At 43.1% G+C, this 20,983-nt stretch overlaps 1 protein-coding gene across 4 annotated transcripts in view; it reads left to right on the top strand.

Moving 5' to 3' along the window:
• Window positions 1-14,517, top strand: part of LOC138739058 (Na(+)/H(+) exchange regulatory cofactor NHE-RF3-like) — a 55,737-nt gene extending 41,220 nt beyond the window's left edge. For 3 of the 4 annotated variants that reach the window (XM_069890469.1, XM_069890470.1, XM_069890467.1), the window contains 5 exons: window positions 8,887-9,082; window positions 11,198-11,400; window positions 12,512-12,712; window positions 13,276-13,593; window positions 14,334-14,517. In XM_069890469.1, the coding sequence (XP_069746570.1) occupies window positions 8,887-9,082; window positions 11,198-11,400; window positions 12,512-12,712; window positions 13,276-13,593; window positions 14,334-14,393 (978 nt within the window). In that variant the 3' untranslated portion in view covers window positions 14,394-14,517. The remainder of the gene's footprint in view (window positions 1-8,886; window positions 9,083-11,197; window positions 11,401-12,511; window positions 12,713-13,275; window positions 13,594-14,333) is intronic. The other variant, XM_069890468.1, reaches the window with a different exon arrangement.
• The last annotated feature ends 6,466 nt before the right edge of the window (window positions 14,518-20,983 follow it).

Consider the following 20,983-nt stretch of genomic DNA (forward strand, 5'->3'; position numbering starts at 1 on the left):
GGAGATCCAAAATGAGTGGTGGACTAGCCTCGCCAAACGAACACAGCTCAGCGCGGACATTGGCGACTTCAGGGGTTTCTACGAGGCTCTAAAGGCTGTGTACGGCCCCTCACCCCAAGTCCAAAGCCCGCTGCGCAGCTCAGACGGCAAAGTCCTCCTCAGCGACAAGATCTCCATCCTCAACCGATGGTCAGAACACTTCCAATCTCTTTTCAGTACCAACCGCTCAGTCCAAGATTCCGCCCTGCTCCAGCTCCCTCAACAGCCCCTAAGGCTAGAGCTGGATGAGGTTCCCACCCTGGATGAGACATATAAGGCAATCGAACAACTGAAAAGTGGCAAAGCAGCAGGTATGGATGGAATCCCCCCAGAAGTCTGGAAGGCTGGCGGCAAAACTCTGCATGCCAAACTGCATGAGTTTTTCAAGCTTTGTTGGGACCAAGGTAAACTGCCTCAGGATCTTCGTGATGCCACCATCATCACCCTGTACAAAAACAAAGGCGAGAAATCAGACTGCTCAAACTACAGGGGAATCACGTTGCTCTCCATTGCAGGCAAAATCTTCGCTAGGATTCTACTAAATAGAATAATACCTAGTGTCGCTGAGAATATTCTCCCAGAATCACAGTGCGGCTTTCGCGCAAACAGAGGAACCACTGACATGGTCTTTGCCCTCAGACAGCTCCAAGAAAAGTGCAGAGAACAAAACAAAGGACTCTACATCACCTTTGTTGACCTCACCAAAGCCTTCGACACCGTGAGCAGGAAAGGGCTTTGGCAAATACTAGAGCGCATCGGATGTCCCCCAAAGTTCCTCAACATGATTATCCAACTGCACGAAAACCAACAAGGTCGGGTCAGATACAGCAATGAGCTCTCTGAACCCTTCTCCATTAACAATGGCGTGAAGCAAGGCTGTGTTCTCGCACCAACCCTCTTTTCAATCTTCTTCAGCATGATGCTGAACCAAGCCATGAAAGACCCCAACAATGAAGACGCTGTTTACATCCGGTACCGCACGGATGGCAGTCTCTTCAATCTGAGGCGCCTGCAAGCTCACACCAAGACACAAGAGAAACTTGTCCGTGAACTACTCTTTGCAGATGATGCCGCTTTAGTTGCCCATTCAGAGCCAGCTCTTCAGCGCTTGACGTCCTGCTTTGCGGAAACTGCCAAAATGTTTGGCCTGGAAGTCAGCCTGAAGAAAACTGAGGTCCTCCATCAGCCAGCTCCCCACCATGACTACCAGCCCCCCCACATCTCCATCGGGCACACAAAACTCAAAACGGTCAACCAGTTTACCTATCTCGGCTGCACTATTTCATCAGATGCAAGGATCGACAATGAGATAGACAACAGACTCGCCAAGGCAAATAGCGCCTTTGGAAGACTACACAAAAGAGTCTGGAAAAACAACCAACTGAAAAACCTCACAAAGATAAGCGTATACAGAGCCGTTGTCATACCCACACTCCTGTTCGGCTCCGAATCATGGGTCCTCTACCGGCACCACCTACGGCTCCTAGAACGCTTCCACCAGCGTTGTCTCCGCTCCATCCTCAACATCCATTGGAGCGCTCACACCCCTAACGTCGAGGTACTCGAGATGGCAGAGGTCGACAGCATCGAGTCCACGCTGCTGAAGATCCAGCTGCGCTGGATGGGTCACGTCTCCAGAATGGAGGACCATCGCCTTCCCAAGATCGTATTATATGGCGAGCTCTCCACTGGCCACCGTGACAGAGGTGCACCAAAGAAAAGGTACAAGGACTGCCTAAAGAAATCTCTTGGTGCCTGCCACATTGACCACCGCCAGTGGGCTGATAACGCCTCAAACCGTGCATCTTGGCGCCTCACAGTTCGGCGGGCAGCAGCCTCCTTTGAAGAAGACCGCAGAGCCCACCTCACTGACAAAAGGCAAAGGAGGAAAAACCCAACACCCAACCCCAACCAACCAATTTTCCCTTGCAACCGCTGCAATCGTGTCTGCCTGTCCCGCATCGGACTGGTCAGCCACAAACGAGCCTGCAGCTGACGTGGACTTTTTTACCCCCTCCATAAATCTTCGTCCGCGAAGCCAAGCCAAAGAATAAGGAGTGTAAAAAACATCTTAAGAAAGAAATTAGAACGGCTAAAAGGAGACATGAAGTTGCTTTGGCAGGAAAAGTAAAAATAAATCCAAAGGGTTTCTATTGGCACATTAAAAGTAAAAGAATAGTGAGGGATATAATTGGATCCCTTGAAGATTGGGGGGGGGGGGGGGGTAGGTTCCGTGAGAAGTCAGAGGAGATGGGAGAAATTTTAATGATTTTTTTCTTTATTATTCACTAAGGAAAATAATATTGAGCCAGATGAAGTGAAGAAATATGGTAGGCAGCTCATGGACAATATAAGAATTAATGAGGAGGTAGTGTTGGATATATTAAAAAAGATCAAGGTGAATAAATCTCTAGGTCCTGACAAAATATTCCCTTGGACCCTGAGGGAGGTTAGTGTACAAATAGTGGGAGCATTGACGGAAATATTTAAAATGTCACTGGCCATGGGGGAAATTCCGGAGGACTGGAGGGTGGCTCATGTTGATCCACTGTTCAAAAAAGGATCCAAAAGTAAACCTGGTAATTATAGGCCTGTAAGTCTGATGTCAGTGGTGGGTAAATTAATGGAAAGTGTTCTAAGAGATGGTATATACAACTATTTGGAAAGACAGGGATTGATTTGGAGTAGTCAGCATGGTTTTGTACAGGGCAGATCATGTTTAACAAATCTTATAGAGTTTTTCAAGGAGGTTACATAGGAACATAGGAACATAGGAAGTAGGAACAGGAGTAGGCCAAAGATGGCATGTCGAGCCTGCTCCGCCATTCAATACGATCATGGCTGATCTAATTTATGACCTAACTCCACCTACCTGCCTTCTCCCCATATCCCCTAATTCCTCTATCATGTAAAAATTTATCTCACCAAATTTTAAATATGTTTAATGAGGCAGCCTCAACCACTTCCCTGGTTAGAGAATTCCAAACATTCATTACTCTCTGGGAAAAACTATTTTTCCTCATCTCTGTCCGAAATCTACTCCCCCGAATCTTGAGACTGTGTCCTCTCATTTTAGTTTCCCCGGCCAGCTCAAAAAACCTTCCTACATCTATCCTATCCATACCCTTCATAATCCTATATGTTTCTATAAGATCTCCTCTCATTCTTCTGAACTCGAGTGAATACAATCCTAGATGATTTAATCTTTCATCATAAGTCAACCCCTTCATCCCAGGGATCAACCTAGTAAACCTCCTCTGGACCGTCTCCAAAGCCAGTATATCCTTCCTCAAATATGGAGACCAGAACTGGATACAGTACTCCAGGTGCGGTCTCACCAGTGCCTTATACAGTTGCAACATTACATCCCTACTCCTGAATTCAATTCCTCTAGCGATGAAGGCCAACATTCCATTTGCTTTCTTAATAACCTGCTGCACCTGCAACCTAACTTTTTGCGATTCATGCACAAGCACTCCCAAGTCCCTCTGCACAACAGCATGCTGTAGTTTTTCACCCTTTAAGAAGGTTGTTGAGGGGAAGGTGGTGGATGTTGTCTATTTGGACTTTAGAAAGGCTTTTGATAAGGTTCCCCATCAGAGGTTAGTAAGGAAGGTGGAAGCATTAGGTATTAATGATGAAGTAGTGAAATGGATTCAACAATGGTTGGATGGGAGATGCCAGAGTTTAGTGGTGGAAAATTGTTTGAATTGGAGACCAGTGATGAGTGGCGTGCCTCAGGGATCAGTAATTGGGTCCATTGCTGTTTGTCATATATATTAATGATCTAGATGATAGGCTAGCAAATTGGATCAGTAAATTTGCAGATGGTACAAAGGTTGGCAGTGTTGTGGACAGCGAGGAAGATTATCAAAGCTTACAGGGTGATATAGGACAGTTAGAAAGATGGCAGAAGAAGTTTAATACTGATAAATATGAAGTGCTGCATTTTGGTAGGACTAATCAAAATAGGTCATACACACTAAAGTGTAGACAATTGAGGAGCACAATGGAACAAAGGGATTTAGGAATCATGGTACATAATTCTCTGAAAGTTGAATCACATGTGGATAAGGTGGTGAAGGAGGCATTTGGTATGTTGGCTTTCATAAATCAGAGGATAAAATACAAGAGTTGGGATGTTATGTTGAAGTTGTATAAGGCATTGGTAAGGCCAAATTTGGAATACTGTGTGCAGTTTTGGTAGCTGAATTGCAGGAAGGATATAAACAGTATAGAGAGGTTTCAGGGTTTGAGTTACAGGGAAAGGTTGAGCAGGCTGGGACTTTATTCCCTGGAGTGTAGACAATTGAGAGATGATTTGATAGAGGTTTTCAAAATTATAAGGGGGACAGGCAGAGTCAATGTGGATAGGCTTTTTCCATTGAGGGTGGGGGAGATTCGAAGAAGAGGGCATGGATTGACAGTAAAAGGAGAAAAGTTTAGTAGAAACATGAGGGGGAATTTCTTCACCGAAAGGGTGGTGTGGGTATGGAATGAACTTCCGGCAGAGATGGTAGAAGCGAGATCGATGTTAATATTTAAGGAAAAATTGGATAGGTATATGGTTGGGAGAGGTGTGGAGGATTGTGGGCCGAATGCGGGCCAGTGGGACTAGGTGGGAGAAGATGTTCAGTATGGACTAGAAGGGCCAAACTGGCCTGTTTCTGTGCTGCAAATAGCTGTATGGTTTTTGTGCTCATTTTTATGTAGGTATGGTTGGTGCTGCTCTGCCCATGTTTTGTTTTGCTCTTTGTTAGACCAAGGTTAATCCTCTGGCTTGAAGTGTAAGGAATAATGATAATCAGTTTATTGTCATAGTCAGTGTACACATGCATCAAAATCCCTACCAGCTGCAGCCAAACAGGTGCTTGTAAGAAAAACCATAAAAGTAAACTAATTGAATTAAGAATTCAATTGAATTAATTGCATAAATACATAAATTAGATATTAAATATTCACAGTAGTTCTCGTCCAAAAAGTGACTTATAATAGGGTATAGACAGTTCTTTTGTAGAGTTGGAGCAGTCCCCCTGCTTTAGTCCCACTTGCCCACATTAGGCCTGGCCCCTTCCAATCCCCTCCCATCCATGACTTCTCCAAGTGCTTCTTAAAGGAAGCTATAATGTGGCACCTCGTTCCATGTGCCCACCACCCTCTGAATGAAGAATTGTCTCGTTCTGTCCCTTCTAAATCTCACTCTCTCACCCAACAGTTATGCCCTCTCATCTTAGATTATCCCACTCCAGCAAATTGACTTTCATGGAATGATTAATGTAACAATGGGAAAGCTGTTGGAAAGAAACCGAGAGGCGCTGGTCTTCAGGTTTCCGTTCCTCTGCCTGAAGGTAGCAGTGAGAAGAGGCTATCATCAGGGCATGGGGGTCATTTATGATGATGGCTGCCTTCTTGGGGCTGCGTCTCACATCAATTCCTGCAATGGTTGGGAGGTTGGAGCTTGTGATGGTCCTAAGTATGAACCATGTGTGGGTCCCCCAGACCGGTTTGCCTTGAGCAGAAGTTGGGTGCTGGTGGCTCCAGCATTTGCTACTGCAGGAAATGAAATTTCCATGACTTTTATTTAAAAGATGTTCTGACCAGGAACCGGCCTACAGTGACATTTATTCTGATTCCCCTGGACCTATCCAGCTGTCATGCTGAGCTAGCCTCCTCATGACCCTTCCCTTGCACCTCTCAGAACTGTGACTAGACTCATCAAATTCTTTCCTTTGGTACCAGTCAACAGGACCCTGTACCTGCATGAGAGACATTCTAAATACTGCAATCAATAGTCCCCTCTGAGCATCTGATTAAAAAGGATAATCTGTAGTTCAGCATTTTTGAGATCTGCCTATGAATAAATTAGTTCCTTGGATAACATGCCACCGATTATGAACATCCAGGATTATATAGCAACAGTTCGGTGATCCCACAATGTCCTCACTCCAGTTCTGAGGGCCTGGGATTATCTAGCACAATTTCTAAGGTCCTGGTATTATCCAGCACCAGTTCTGAGTCCCTGGGATTATCCAGCACTAGCTCTGAGCCCCTGATATTATCCAGTGCCATTTCTGAGGTCCTGGGATTATCCAGCACTAGCTCTGAGCCCCTGGGATTATCCAGCACTAGCTCTGAGCTCCTGGGATTATCCAGCACCAGTTCTGAGGTCCTGGAATTATCTAGCATCAGTTCTGAGGTCCTGGGATTATCCAGCACCAGTTCTGAGCTCCTGGGAATATCCAACGCCAGATCTGAGCTCCTAGGATTATCCAGAGCCAGTTCTGAGGTCCTGGGATTATCAAGTGCCAGTTCAGAGCTCCTGGGATTATCTAGCACCAGTTCTGAGGTCCTGGGATTATCCATGGCCAGTTCTGAGTCCCTGGGATTATCCAGCAGCAGTTCTGTTTCCCTGAGATTATCGAGCACCAGTTCTGAGGTCCTGGAATTATCTAGCAACAGATCTGAGCCCCTGGGATTATCCAGCACCATTTATGAGGTCCTGGGATTATCCAGAACCAGTTCTGAGCTCCCGGGATTATCTAGCACCAGTTCTGAGGTCCTGGGATTATCCAAAACTAGCTCTGAGCCCCTGGGATTATTCAGCACCAGTTCTGAGCCCCGGGATTATCCAGAGCCAGGTCTGAGGTCCTGGGATTATCCAGCACCAGTTCAGAACTCCTGGGATTATTCAGCACCAGTTCAGAGGTCCTGGGATTATCCATGGCCAGTTCTGTTCCCCTGGGATTATCCAGCATCAGTTCTGAGCTCCTTGGATTATCCAGCACCAGTTCAGAGGTCCTGGGATTATCTAGAGCAGTTCTGAGGTCCTGGTATTATCCAGCACCAGTTCTGGTCGGGATTATCCAGCACCAGCTCTGAGCTCCCGGGATTATACAGCGTCAGTTCTGAGGTCTGGGATTATCCAGCACTAGCTCTGAGCCCCTGGGATTATCCAGCACCAGCTCTGAGCTCTTGAGATTATCCAGCACCAGTTCTGAGCTCCTGGGATTATCCAGCACCAGTTCAGAGGTCCTGGGATTATCCAGCACCAGTTCTGAGGTCCTGGAATTATCTAGCACCAGTTCTGAGGTACTGGGATTATCCAGCACCAGTTCTGAGCTCCTGGGATTATCCAACGCCAGGTCTGAGCTCCTAGGATTATCCAGAGCCAGTTCTGAGGTCCTGGGATTATCCAGGGCCAGTTCAGAGCTCCCGGGATTATCTAGCACCAGTTCTGAGGTCCTGGGATTATCCATGGCCAGTTCTGAGTCCCTGGGATTATCCAGCAGCAGTTCCGTTCCCCTGGGATTATCCAGCACCAGTTCTGATGTCTTGGGATTATCCATGGCCAGTTCTGAGTCCCTGGGATTATCCAGCAGCAGTTCTGTTCCTCTGGGATTATCCAGCACCAGTTCTGAGGTCCTGGAATTATCTAGCAACAGCTCTGAGCCCCTGGGACTATCCAGCACCATTTTTGAGCTCCTGGGATTATCCAGAACCAGTTCTGAGCTCCCGGGATTATCTAGCACCAGTTCTGAGGTCCTGGGATTATCCATGGCTAGTTCTGAGTCCCTGGGATTATCCAGCAGCAGTTTTGTTCCCCTGGGATTATCCAGCACCAGTTCTGAGGTCCTGGAATTATCTAGCAACAGCTCTGAGCCCCTGGGATTATCCAGCTCCATTTATGAGGTCCTGGGATTATCCAGAACCAGTTCTGAGCTCCCGGGATTATCTAGCACCAGGTCTGAGCTCCTGGGATTTTCTAACACTAGCTCTGAGCCCTGGGATTATCCAGTGCCAGTTCTGATCCCCTGATATTATCCAGTGCAAGTTCTGAGGTCCTGGTATTATCCAGCACTAGCTCTGAACCCCTGAGATTATCCAGCACCAGCTCTGAGCTCTTGAGATTATCCAGCACCAGTTCTGATCTCTTGGGATTATCCAATGCCAGGTTTGAGCTCCTGGGATTATCCAGAGCCAATTCTGCGGTCCTGGGATTATCCAGCGCCAGTTCAGAACTCCTGGGATTATTCAGCACCAGTTCAGAGGTCCTGGGATTATCCATGGCCAGTTCTGTTCCCCTGGGATTATCCAGCATCAGTTCTGAGGTTCTGGAATTATCTAGCAACAGCTCTGAGCCCCTGGGATTATCCAGCACCAATTCTGAGGTCCTGGTATTATCCAGCACCAGTTCTGGTCGGGATTATCCAGCACCAGCTCTGAGCTCCCGGGATGATCCAGCGTCAGTTCTGAGGTCTGGGATTATCCAGTGCCAGCTCTGAGTTCCTGCTATTATCCAGCAGTAGCTCTGAGCCCCTGGGATTATCCAGCACCAGTTCTGAGGTCCTGGGATTATCCAGCACCAGTTCTGGTCGGGATTATCCAGCACCAGTTCTGAGGTCCTGGGATTATCCAGCACCAGTTCTGAGGTCTGGGATTATCCAGTGCCAGCTCTGAGTTCCTGCTATTAATCCAGCAGTAGCTCTGTGCTCCCGGGATTGTCCAGCATCAGTTCTGACGTTCTGGGATTATCCAGCACTAGCTCTTAGCCCCTGGGATTATCCAATGCCAGCTATGAGGTCCGGGGATTATCCAGCACTAGCTCTAAGCCCCCAGGATTGTCCAGCATCAGTTCTGACATTCTGGGATTATCCAGCGCCAGTTCTGAGGTTTCAGGATTATCCAGCACGTTTTGAACTTTTGATATTATCAACACTAGTTATGAGATCCCAGAATTATCCAGCACCAGTTTGAATGCCCCACATGCATGCTATTGCTTTTCTCTGCTGTTGGACTTCCCACTTTGAGGAAGTGAGTTTTCTGATCTTCTCTTCTTATCTGTTGTAGATGAAATCATCAGGAAACAATATGATGTTCCTGCTGATTGATGAAGCTTCAGACCAATACTTCAAGGGCAGAGCGATTAAAGTTGTGGCTTCAATGGCCAGTGTGAAAGAGTTGCCTCACAAGCCACGGATAGCAGAATTAACCAAGGAGGCTCATGGTTATGGATTCTTCCTGAGGATGGAACATGGACAACAGGGTATAGCACCCTCACTTTAACTCCTTATGCTTGTGTGTACACTCCTCTTATAGTCACTTGGAAACAGGACACATTGACCTAATTGGCCTGGATTAAAGAGGAGACCATTGCTCCTATCCCTGTTCCAGTTCTGTGCTGACTGGAGTTGCTTATCAGAAAGTATATCAGGCACTGTGGCTTACACACTCAAACAGCCTCCTGTTCTCCTTGCCAGCATTTTATCTTCTTTAAGATTCAACATCACCCTTTCATCCATCACCTTCTGTTCTTGTGCTCCCATTTTGTTAGCCTGCCATTTTTTAAATTCTCATATTCTAAACTTCTCAGTTCACAATTCCCTCCATGATTCTGAAGGGTCCCTCTCTCTGTCCCTTCTCCAGCCACCAGAAATTTCCAAGAGTCCTGGATTTACTTTTCAAACCTCTCCGCGAGTATTTGTTCTCCCACTGGTGGGTCTTCAGCTGTCTGGCCCCCTGCACTCTGGAACTTTCCTGCCACACCCCCTCCCCATCACCTGAACCATTCCATTGCTCTCTGCTCCTTCTTTCAACCCATTTCTTACTCTGAACATGTCCTTGTGTTGCTCAATGGGAGTTCAGGGATTTGTAGTCCTTCTATGAAACATCTTGGGCTGTTTCACTATGTTACTGATCTGGGTGTGGTCAGAGATCCCTGAACCTGCTATTACTGGAAACCTGGAGTCAGCTGGTAGGGGATTAAATTGACAAATTATTGAACAGTTAGGCAGAAACATACCTCATGAGCTTTCTAGGGAGTCTGAACACAATTCCTTCAACTCTATTCATCTTCATCTTCTCCCAGGTCCCCCTGGCCTCTTGTAAAAAGAAACTACCTTTGCACCCCTCAACATGCTCTCTGAGTGTGCTCATGAATTAGACAAACATGAGAGACCATACAACTCCTTGAGGCTGGTCTTGCTATTCAGCCAGATCCTGACTGCTTTGTGACCATCTATCTGCCTTCACTCCACAGCCCTTGATACCTTCAGATAACAGAAAAAAAAACTGCCAGATTTAAATTGAGTCCTTGGCTCAACAGCTTTTTTAAGAAAGAGTGTTACCAAACAATCTCACACTATGCTCATTGGGACTTCTAAAATCTTTGGCTTGTATAATCTCCCTTGTGGCCTGACCCCTGGTCAAAGAAGAGCTGTGGTTGTCAGCTGTAGAGGAAAGAAAGACCAGAAAGTATGTGTGATTAAGTTCATGAACCTTTGTCTGTACCTAGTGAGAAGCATTCCTGGTGACTCCAGTCTGTCTCCATTAATGTTATAATCCATTGGTCAAATTCACTGAAGCGCTAACAGGTGATGAAAACATTGAATATTTCTAATCACAAGATCTGAGGACCATTTATGCCCCATTCCCAGCTTACCCTGAAGACCAGCATCTTTTAGATCAGAACAGCATCACACTCCTGAACTCCCCATTATGCTAATCACCACTCCGACACCACAGAAGGACTGTTTGCATGATTGCAATGCTACTTTTTTGCATTATTGTCTAATAGACTTACTGTATCTTTTAAATGAATTAAATTTACTATTAGTTTTTATTATACAAGTACCTGATAAGCTGCAGAAAGAAGAATTTCTGTGCTTATGTACAATGTGCCATGTGTATGACAATATAATCATTATCCCTTGAGAAGGTAGAGATGAGCCACCTTCTGGCAGTCTTTCTGTTGAGGGCTGTTGAGGAAGGAGATCCCACATTTAGACCCAGTTACAATGAAGAACATATTTCCAAGTCAGGACGGCAAATGTCTTGGAGGGGAGCCTGCATGTGGTGACTGCTGCCCTTGCCCACCTTTGTGGTAGAGGTGGTGGGTTTGGGAAGTGCTGTCAGAGTAGGTAAGGTGAGCAACTGTAGTTCATTCCAAAGACAGGGGGACGGGGTGGACTGCTTTGTCCTGGATGGTGTCGAACCTCTCGAGTGTTGGAGCTTCATTCATCCAGACAATTGGTATTCTGTCACACCCTTGACCGGCACCTTGGAGGTAGGGACTATCTGAGTTGATCGTGGGTATCTAACCTCTGATCTATCCTTCCAGCCACAGTGAGTGGTTTACTAATCATCTCCTTTATCTGCAAAGTTACAGGTCACTACATCAGGGCGATTGATCCAAACAGCCCAGCTGAAAAAGCAGGCTTGGTCGATGGAGATTTCCTGGTTGCTGTGAATGGGACAAGTGTGGAGCAGCTCGAACACGAGGCTGTGGTTGAAATGATAAAGAAATGTGGGAACAAGACCACGCTCCTTGTTGTTGATCATTCAGCAAGCCAGCTTTACAAACAGGTAGGGGCTAAGATCAACTGATGAGAAAAGTCATTCATCCACACTGATCACAAGCCCTGGACTGCTCTATCATTCTGGTCTATCCTTATGTCTCTGGGTTTAATTTTCAGAAGCTAAAAACAAGAGTGTTTTTGGGTGGCAGCTGTGACCCAGTGGGCTGAACACTCACTTCTGACTTTGATGCATTGTTGTGCCTCAGTCTCGGTCCAGATTTGAACACAAAGATACTGTGGTGATGATGGAGTGCTGCAGTTAGAGGATTCCCCAAGGTGGGATTCTGATCTTTCAGGAGGATGTAAGAAATCCCATGTCCATTACTTTATAAAAGTGCTGGGCAAGTCTCCCTAACGTCCTGGTCCAATCTTACCCCTCAATTATGGCTACATTTACTTGGGTTTGGATATTTACTGTGGGACTATTTGGAGTATCACGTTCAATTTTGGTCACCATGCTGCAGGATAAATGTTGACAAGTTGGAGAGGGCAAAGAGAAGATTTATGAGGATGTTGTCAGGAGTTGGAGGCCTGAGCTATAGGGAAAGATTGATCAGGCTGGGGCTTTATTCTTTGAAGCACAGGAGGATGAGGGGTGATCTCATCGAGATGTACAAAATCATGAGAGGAATAGATCAGGTGAAAGTAGGGAGTCTTTTGCCCCGAGTATAGGAATTGGTAACCGGAGGACATCGGTTTAATGTGAGGGGGAGAGATTTAACAGGAACCTGAGAGTTAACTTTTATCCACAGAGGGTGGTGGGTGTATAGAATGGGTTGCTGGAGGAGGTGATTGAGGCAGGTATAATTGAAATTTTTAAGAAAATAATAAAATAGGACAGGTGGGACTAGTGTGGATGGGACATTTTGGTTGGGGTGAGCAAGTTGGCTGAAGGGCCTGCTCCATGCTGTGTGACTCTTTGACAACTCTCCTCAACCTTGTAATTATTGATTGTCACTGTTAATGATAATGAGGCCTTGGTTTATAATGTTAGTGGGTTGGAATGATTACAGTGGCTTTAATGTCTCTAACCATATGAGCTCTTTGGAATCAGAACAATAAAGGGAAAGTTAATGTAACCAACCATGCTGATACATTGTGTTGATATTCAATCACAGGCTGGCGTTTCTCCACTCTGCTACTGGAATGAAGTTTATGACTCACTCTGTGGAGAGAAAGTCGAGGCATTGAGCAAGAGTCAGAGACCGGAGGGCTCCCTGCCACCAGGTGCCAAACTCTGCCACCTTACCAAAGGCCCAGATGGATATGGCTTCACCCTCAATGCAGTTCAGGGTGAGCAGGGACAATTTGTTGGACAGGTACAAGTATTACAGCAATTCTTACAGTTCGGGAGAGTTGCGATAGAGGAAGAGGGAATGAATTAGAATTTCCACTCAGATTGCACGTATAGTCTGTTACAACCTCTTGAAGAAGTTAGAAATCACACAATCATTAACTCTCTGCTCCCCACCACCACCTCACTTGCTTATTTCTTAGGAATTTGCAAACGTTATATTTCAAAAGTGAATCGCAAAAATATGAGAAGGCAAAGAAAACTATAAAACTGCAGATGTTGGAAATCTGCAACCAAATCACAGAAATCCATGGAAACACTAAGCAGATAGTCTCAGAAGAGAAAGGAATAATCTTTAGCCATAATTGCAAAAGCAAGAAAATCAACTTATTTTCTCTCATATTCCCAGCCCTGATGCAGCAGCTCAGACCTGTAGGTTTACTGCTTCTCTCTCTACAGATACTGCCTGACCTTTATTTCCTATGGAAATAAAGGAAGGCACCTGTTGAATCTGCTCCCATATTCCTTGCAGGTGATGTGTTCCAGATTAAACTGACAGTGCAAAGCTACTCTTCTTTCCTCCTCCAGGTCATCAATGGGAGCCCAGCAAGCTTGGCTGGTCTAGAGGTGAATGACATTCTCATTGGAGTGAACGGCATCAACGTGGAGATGGATACGCATGATGAATTAATGGAGAAAATCAACAGCAGCGGAGACATGCTGAGCTTGCTGGTGGTCAGGAAGGAAGAGGATGAGCAGTTCAAAGCCTCAAAGAACCCGACATCTCCACCCATAATCCCTGAGCCTGCTAGCCCCTCCAGCAACATCCAAGAGGACAGCGAAGCTGAGAAGGCAGCAGTGGAAGAGCCAGAGGATGACAAGACCACCCAGAAGCCAGATGACCAGGTAAATCTCCAGTCACAACATACGTTCATGTACACCTTTCAGCACAGTCCGGTGAAGGGTGAGCATAAGCTACATAGGGATATGTTAGAATGAGTTTTGCAAGATCTTGGTCAGACTCAGCGCTGAGGAGTTATGGGAGGGAAATCCAGTGCTTAGAGCAGGATTGAATGTATTTATTTATTGTCATATGCATATTGTAAAAACAATGCCCAGATGCAATGAAAATATTACTGGCTGCCACTTCACAGGAAAATAACACACACAACACCAAAGAGAAATAATAATATAAAAGAGCAAAAATATTGAAAGTAAATAATAATTAATATTCACAGATGGTTGTAGTACAAAAAGATGTGCTGAGATCTTTGGTGATCTTGAAGTAGTATTATAGTTCAGGTGAAATTCAAGAGCCTGTTAATAGTTGGAAGGATGGTAGTCAGGGATGGACATGCCCAGAGTTACAAGCACAGGAAGACACCTCACAGTCCACACTCTTATTCCTCTTCCACATGAGCTTCGTCCCAAACTTCTCTCTTTCGGTCACTATGTCCATATTCCTTCCTCCCTTTCAAAGGTCAGAGGTAATTTTAGCCTCACCCTTCCCTTTGCTCTGCATTGGGGGTGTGAGCAGCCATTACGACCATTGGACTGGAGATCCATGTGGTTCGGTGTGCTAGAGGTGAAAGAATGATGAGTACTTGGCATAGGTTTGGTTGTTACATTTTAGATTTTTTTTGCAGGACAAGCCCTCTTCGTCCTCATCAGCTGGAGTGGAATCAGATGATGATACACAAATGTAAAGAAAAATAAGGAGAATGTATCCTTTTACAATAATGGCTTCATTGCTAATCCTTTCCTTGCTCAAGAACATTTCCTACATTTTCAAAACAATAATAAAATGAAAGAATCTATAAAATTTAAAAATGGGATATTCTCCCTACATTTTTGTCAATTTTTCCTTGGTTCTACCCTTCTCCTATACAACAGGGGCAGTTGGCAGAGGCCACCCTACCAAATTTCACATCTCTGGAATGTAAGAGTAAACTGCAATATCTGTGGATCTCTACAATGTGTTAGCAAGGGCATCAAAGGTTATTGGAAGAAGACGAGAATGAGGTTGAAAGGACAAATACATCAGCAATGACTTGAAAGGTAGAGCAGACTCAATGGGCTGAATGGCCTAATTCTGCTTCTAGGTTTTACAGAATGTCATACCATAAGGAAGTCATTGTGCTGATGGTTTCAAAGAGGGAACCAACTATTTCTCATGGCTTTGGAGTGCTTGATATTTAGCCAGTTCTTCGTTAAGCATTGCGATGGAATCTGTTCCAACAAGATGAATGGACTAAGCCATCAAGCTTCAGCCCCTTGAGCCTAATTAATTATACAATCTCTGCTTCATTCCCCTGACTGGTTCAATTCCCCTTACTGCTCTTTCTCGTTAACTCCTGCAAACTCAAAGCTTTCGGTTGGCATTCAGTCAGAAGAATATTTTGGAGAGTGGGTTTCAGGTTTCTACTGCCCTTTTTGTCCAGACCTATTTCTTTTTTTTTAAAAATAATTTTTAATTTTTCACACTGTGAACCATATCAACCAAAATATATTCAAACTTTTCTCATTAAATATACACAGTAGCATTTTCTCCCTTCCCCCCCCACCCTTCCCACCCCCTCCAAAACCAAAAAATATTCAGCATATATAATACAACTATTAAACAATGTCATCGCACAATGAAAAATCAACAAGAAAAATGTGTCATCTACTTTTACACTCAGGATCACGTCGTTTTGTCTTATTATCATTTTAGGGAGTGGAGGTCGGAGCCAAGCCTTCTGTTATGTTCCATGTATGGTTCCCAAATTTGTTGAAATAATGTGACTTTATTTTTTTAATTATATATTATTTTTTCCAATGGAGTACATTTATTCATTTCCATGTACCATTGCTGCATTCTCAGGCTCTCTTCCATTTTCCAAGTTGACATTATACATTTTTTTGCTACTGCTTAAGGCTATCATAATAAATCTTTTTTTGCGCTTTATCCAATTTGAGGCCTAATTCCTTACTACTTATATTACTTAGAAGAAAGATTTCTGGATTTTTTGGTATGTTATTTTTTGTGATTTTATTTAATATCTGATTTAGATCTTCCCAAAACATTTTCACTTTCTCACATGCCTAAATTGCATGTACTGTTGTTCCCATTTCCTTCTTACAGCAAAAACATCTATCTGATAATGTTGGATCCCATTTTTTAAAACTTTTGGGGAGTGATATATAACCTGTGTAAACAATTATACTGTATCATGCGTAACCTTGTGTTTATTATATTCTTCATAGTTCCAGAACATAACTTTTCCCATGTTTAATTTTTATCTTTATGTTTAAATCCTTTTCCCACTTTTGTTTGGATTTATAGCTTATTTCATCATTCTCCTTATCTTGCAGCTTAATGTACATGTTCGTTATAAATCTTTTAATTATCATTGTGTCTGTAATCACATATTCAAAGCTGCTTCCTTCTGGTAATCTCAGTCTGTTTCCCAATTTATCCTTTAAATAATCCTTTAAATAAGCTTTCAGTTGATGATATGCAAACATTGTACTATTCCATATTTGTACTTCAACTGTTCAAATGTTAATAAATTATTTCCCAAAAAACAATTTTCTATTCTTTTGATTCCTTTTGTCTCCCATTCTCTAAAGGAAAGGTTATCTATTGTAAAAGGGATTAGTGGGTTTTGTGTCAACAACAATTTTGGTATTTGGTAATTCGTTTTTTTCCTTTCTAAGTGGATCTTCCATATATTAAGTAAATGATGCAATACTGGTGAGCTTTTATATTGCACCAGCTTTTCAGCCCACTTATAAACTAAATGTTCTGGTACCTTCTCCCCTATTTTATCTAGTTCTATCTTAGTCCAGACTGGTTTTTCCATTGTCTGGTAAAAAATCTGATAAATACCTTAATTGTGCTGCTCTATAATAATTTTTAAAGTTTGGTAACTGCAAACCACCTTGGTTGTACCTCTCTGTTAATTTATCTAACACTATTCTCGGTTTCCCCCCTTTCCACAAGAATTTCCTTATTATTCTCTTTAGTTCATTAAAGAATTTCTCTGTTAAGGGAATTGGCAACAATTGAAATAAGTATTGTATCCTTCAAAAGACATTAATTTTAATGCAACTTACCCTCCCTATCAACATTTGCATTAATTCTTTCCAATCTAAGTATTCCTGCATTTTCTTTATTAGTGACTGATAATTTAGTTTGTACAAGTGGCTTAAGTTATTAATACCTAGGATAATACCTACTTGATTAATATGAGTATTCCTTCTCTCTTGGGTGCTGCCTCCTCCATATATCCAAAAGTTTCATTTCCTGCATTGATTTAACAATTCTTTTTACTAGTCTTTTCTCCAGTTTTATCCAACATTGGATCAAAATTAAGGTTAAAATCCCCTCCTATCAATATATTTCCTTGTGTATCTACAATCTTCAAAAATATCTTGCATAAACTTTTGATCCTCCTCATTAGGTGCATATATATTGAGCAAATTCCAAAATTCTGAATATATCTGACACTTTATCATTACGTACCTCCCTGCTGGATCTATTATTTCCTCCTCTATTTTGATTGGTACATTTTTATTAATTAATATAGCTACACCTCTAGCTTGTGAATTATATGATGCTGCCACTACGTGTCCTACCCAGTCTCTCTTCAATTTCCTGCACAAATGCTATATCTATTTTTTCCTTCTTCAATAAATTTAGTAGCCTCTTCCTTTTAATTTGGTTATGTTTTCCATTAATGTTTATAGTCATATAGTTCAACGTGGCCATCTCATATCTTGTTTACACCTCATTTCCGCTTCCTCACCACTACCATCCACCTTTTCCCCATTTTCATCTCTGTTTTCCATTTTTAAACTCAATGTATGACATCACATTTAAAACATAAAATACTCCAACTCCCACATCCAATATTCCCTTAGCCCCAAATGTCCCCCCGCCACCTCTCTGAGTTGCCCCTTATCCCTTGCCGGGCAACCACAACTCCCATTTCCATTTGGATTGTGATCCTGCTCGTAAGCGTCAACTGATTTCGTAGTGACGGTTATTCTCCCCCCCCCAACCCCCCCAGAAAACACTTTTTTTAAAAACACATATAACAAAGTTCTCCCTTTTTTCTCCTTACTTCCTTCCTTCCCTTCTCTTTCCCTTCTTTAGTTCTTTACATATACATTGTTTTTACATCTTTATATATATTTTATCGCCATTCTTCATTCTTATTACATCTCTCCTGTCCTGCAAGTGTTCTGCAAATTCTTGTGCTTCCTCCGGATCCGAGAATAGTCTGTTTTGCTCCACGGGTATAAATATTTTAAGCACGGCTGGATGTCTTAACATGAATTTATAACTTTTTTTTCCATAGGATCGATTTTGCTGTATTAAACGCCTTCCTCTTCTTTAAGAGTTCAAAACTTATGTCTGGGTAAAAAAATATTTTTTGACCCTTGTATTCCAATAGTTTATTGTCTTCTCTAATTTTATTCCTTGCCTGCTCCAGTATATTTTCTCTTAACGCATATCTCAAAAATTTTACTAAGATGGATTTGGTTTTTGATGTATCTGTGGTTTCGGAGCTAGTGTTCTGTGTGCCCTTTCTATTTCCATTCCTTCCTGCATTTCTGTCATTCCCAGGACCTTCGGGATCCATTCTTTTGTAAATTCCTTCATACCTGTGCCTTCTTCATCTTTCTTTAGGTCCACTATTTTAATGTTGGTTCGCCTACTATAATTTTCCAAAATATCAATTTTCTGAGCTAACTCTTTTGTCTTTAATTTTTTTTATCACTTTCTTCCAATTTTCTTAAGTTGTTTACTTCCATTTCTACAGCCATTTCTCGTTCTTCCACATTTTCTACTCTTTCTGTCATGACTTGTTCTAATCTTTGCATTTTATCTTCTGTTCTTTTCATTTTTCTTTTGATTGCACTAAATTCTAATGAGAACCATTCTTTTAATGCTCTCATTTGTTCTTCAAAAAAAAGCTTTATCTATATTCTGTCCATCTGTTTTACCTTCTATCTCTCTGTGAAGATCTTGGTCTTCTTCTTCCTCTTCTTCTGTGTCTGTCCCTGTGTTTGTGTCTTCTACTTTTCTTCATCTGTCAAGCCTCCTGCTGCTGCTCCTCTTGCCGTTCACCCCATCAACTTTCTTTCTCGCCTGGTACTTCACTCCTTCTCCTGCCGCTTTCCTCGTCTTCCAGCTGAGAGCCCTGGTGTTGGGCATCCCTCAGCTGGTCGTGCCGTGGTTGCCTACTCCTCGGCTGAGCCCCCTTCCCATCGGTGTTTTCCTTTACCTTAGATTTCCCACTTTTGTTTGACTCAGAGAGCCATTTTTGCAGTCCACCGGTTGGGGGGTCGTGACTCTGCAGGGCTGACACCAACTTCGCTCTTCTCTACCACGGCTCCCTGTTCCTTCGTGCAGGTAAGGCCTTCTCCTTTCTTTTCCGTTGTCTTTTCTTCTTTTTTTCCCTGTTGTTTTTACTTTTCCTTCTTAGGTGCCATTTTCTTTCTCTTCTCTGCAACTTTATCTTTTATTTCTTATATTTTTGTATTTATTGAACTTTGTCTTTTCTTAACTTTTTTTCTTCTTTTCTGGAGAGGGCTGGTTTTACCCTACCGGCCACTAAAAACATAGAAACATAGAAAATAGGTGTAGGACTAGGCCATTTGGCCCTTCAAGCCTACACCGCCCATTCATTTTGATCATGGCTGATTATCCACTCAGTACCCCATTCCAGCTTTCTCTCCATACCCCCTGATCCCCCTAGTCACAGGTACTAAATCTAACTACTCCATCACGCGACTCCTTCGTCCAGACCTATTTCCTGGCATTACTTTGAACTGTCAAACCTGCAAGGATGAATTGGCATACAAAAATAACGACACTGTCCAGAGTTCAGACAAATATCTTTGCTGCAGTGAGATAAAATAATCCATTTATGATAATCTAACAAATTAAGATTAATGCCATATTTTCATTTTTAAATTTAAATTTAGAGATACAGCATGATAATGGGTTCTTTCAGCCCACAAGCCCATGCTGCCCAATTGCACCCAATTGACCTACACGTTTTTTGAAGGGTGGGAGGAAACCAGAGCCACCAGGGAAAACCAAGAGACACGGGGAGAATGTACAACCTCCTTCCAGACAGGGTGGGATTCGAACCCAAGACTCGATTGTTGACACTCTAACAGCATTGTGCTAACTGCTATGTTAGCTGTGCTGCCCTCTTCAAATTCTTTTCACATCCTTTCTTCACATTATTTTCCATGGGCTTAATATCTGCCTCCTACAAAATGGACTCAGAAGCAGTTCTCTTTCTTCCTCCAAATGGCACCTTGCTTTTCTAAAAACCTGAGTTAAATTGAAACAAACTAGAAGATTAAAAGAATGCTATGGGAAAGAAATTGATTGGGGTGGAATTCATTAACCCAAGAGCTTCCTGACTGCGCCTGATCAGGTCAATATTTCTAGCCCTCCTCCCTCCACCACTGGAATTAGTTTCTCTTTATTTAGCCAACTCACTTCCTGAAACACCTTATAGTATGAGCCAAGTTAGAACAGAGGAAGCTGAATACATTTGAGGTGTATGAAATTCCAAGAAGCCTACATAAGAAGGCACATTTCCCTTCACTGCACGTTTAAAAACCCTAATTGTAAGTTGGCAAAATGATTTAAAGAGGTTGTAAAGGGGCATTTTAAATCCAGAGGGTGGTGGCGGTTTGGAACTAACTGTCTAACAGAAACTGTGACCAGATTTTTAATTGCCCTTTGAAACATTCTCAAAAAGCCATGACCTGGAGGTCTATGGATCATGTGTAAGAAGGTGAAATTGCCCAGGTACAGGCACAATGGAGCAAATGGCCTCCTCTGTGAACTTCTAATTATTTTGAAATACCTTTAGATGGCCACTTAATTTTTCTAAAGGGAATATATCTAGTCCATAGAAATTCCACAATTTAACCCCTTCAGCAGCACCTTTCCCTTTCTCCAGGGTGGTGCAATAGTGCCTTTTCAGGAAAGGAGGGTAACATACAGATGCAGCAAGGATAAAAGTGTTAAACAGGCTGTTGTGGACTCAAGATTATATCGGGAAACAAGAAAATTTGCAGATGTTGTGGTCGTAAGCAATACACCAACGTGCTCCAACTCAGTTGGTCACTCAACATCGAAGTTTTGGGTCTGGGCCCTTTGCAAGTATAAGGTGGGGAGAGGGTGGAGGAGGAGAGAAGTGGAGGTGGAGCTCAGATTAACAGATAAGAGGTGATGGATGGATACATGTGTGAGAGTAGGAGAGAAAACTGCTGAGAAGTA

The sequence above is a fragment of the Narcine bancroftii genome, chromosome 7, assembly GCF_036971445.1.
Source record: "Narcine bancroftii isolate sNarBan1 chromosome 7, sNarBan1.hap1, whole genome shotgun sequence".
Lineage (NCBI taxonomy): Eukaryota > Metazoa > Chordata > Chondrichthyes > Torpediniformes > Narcinidae > Narcine > Narcine bancroftii.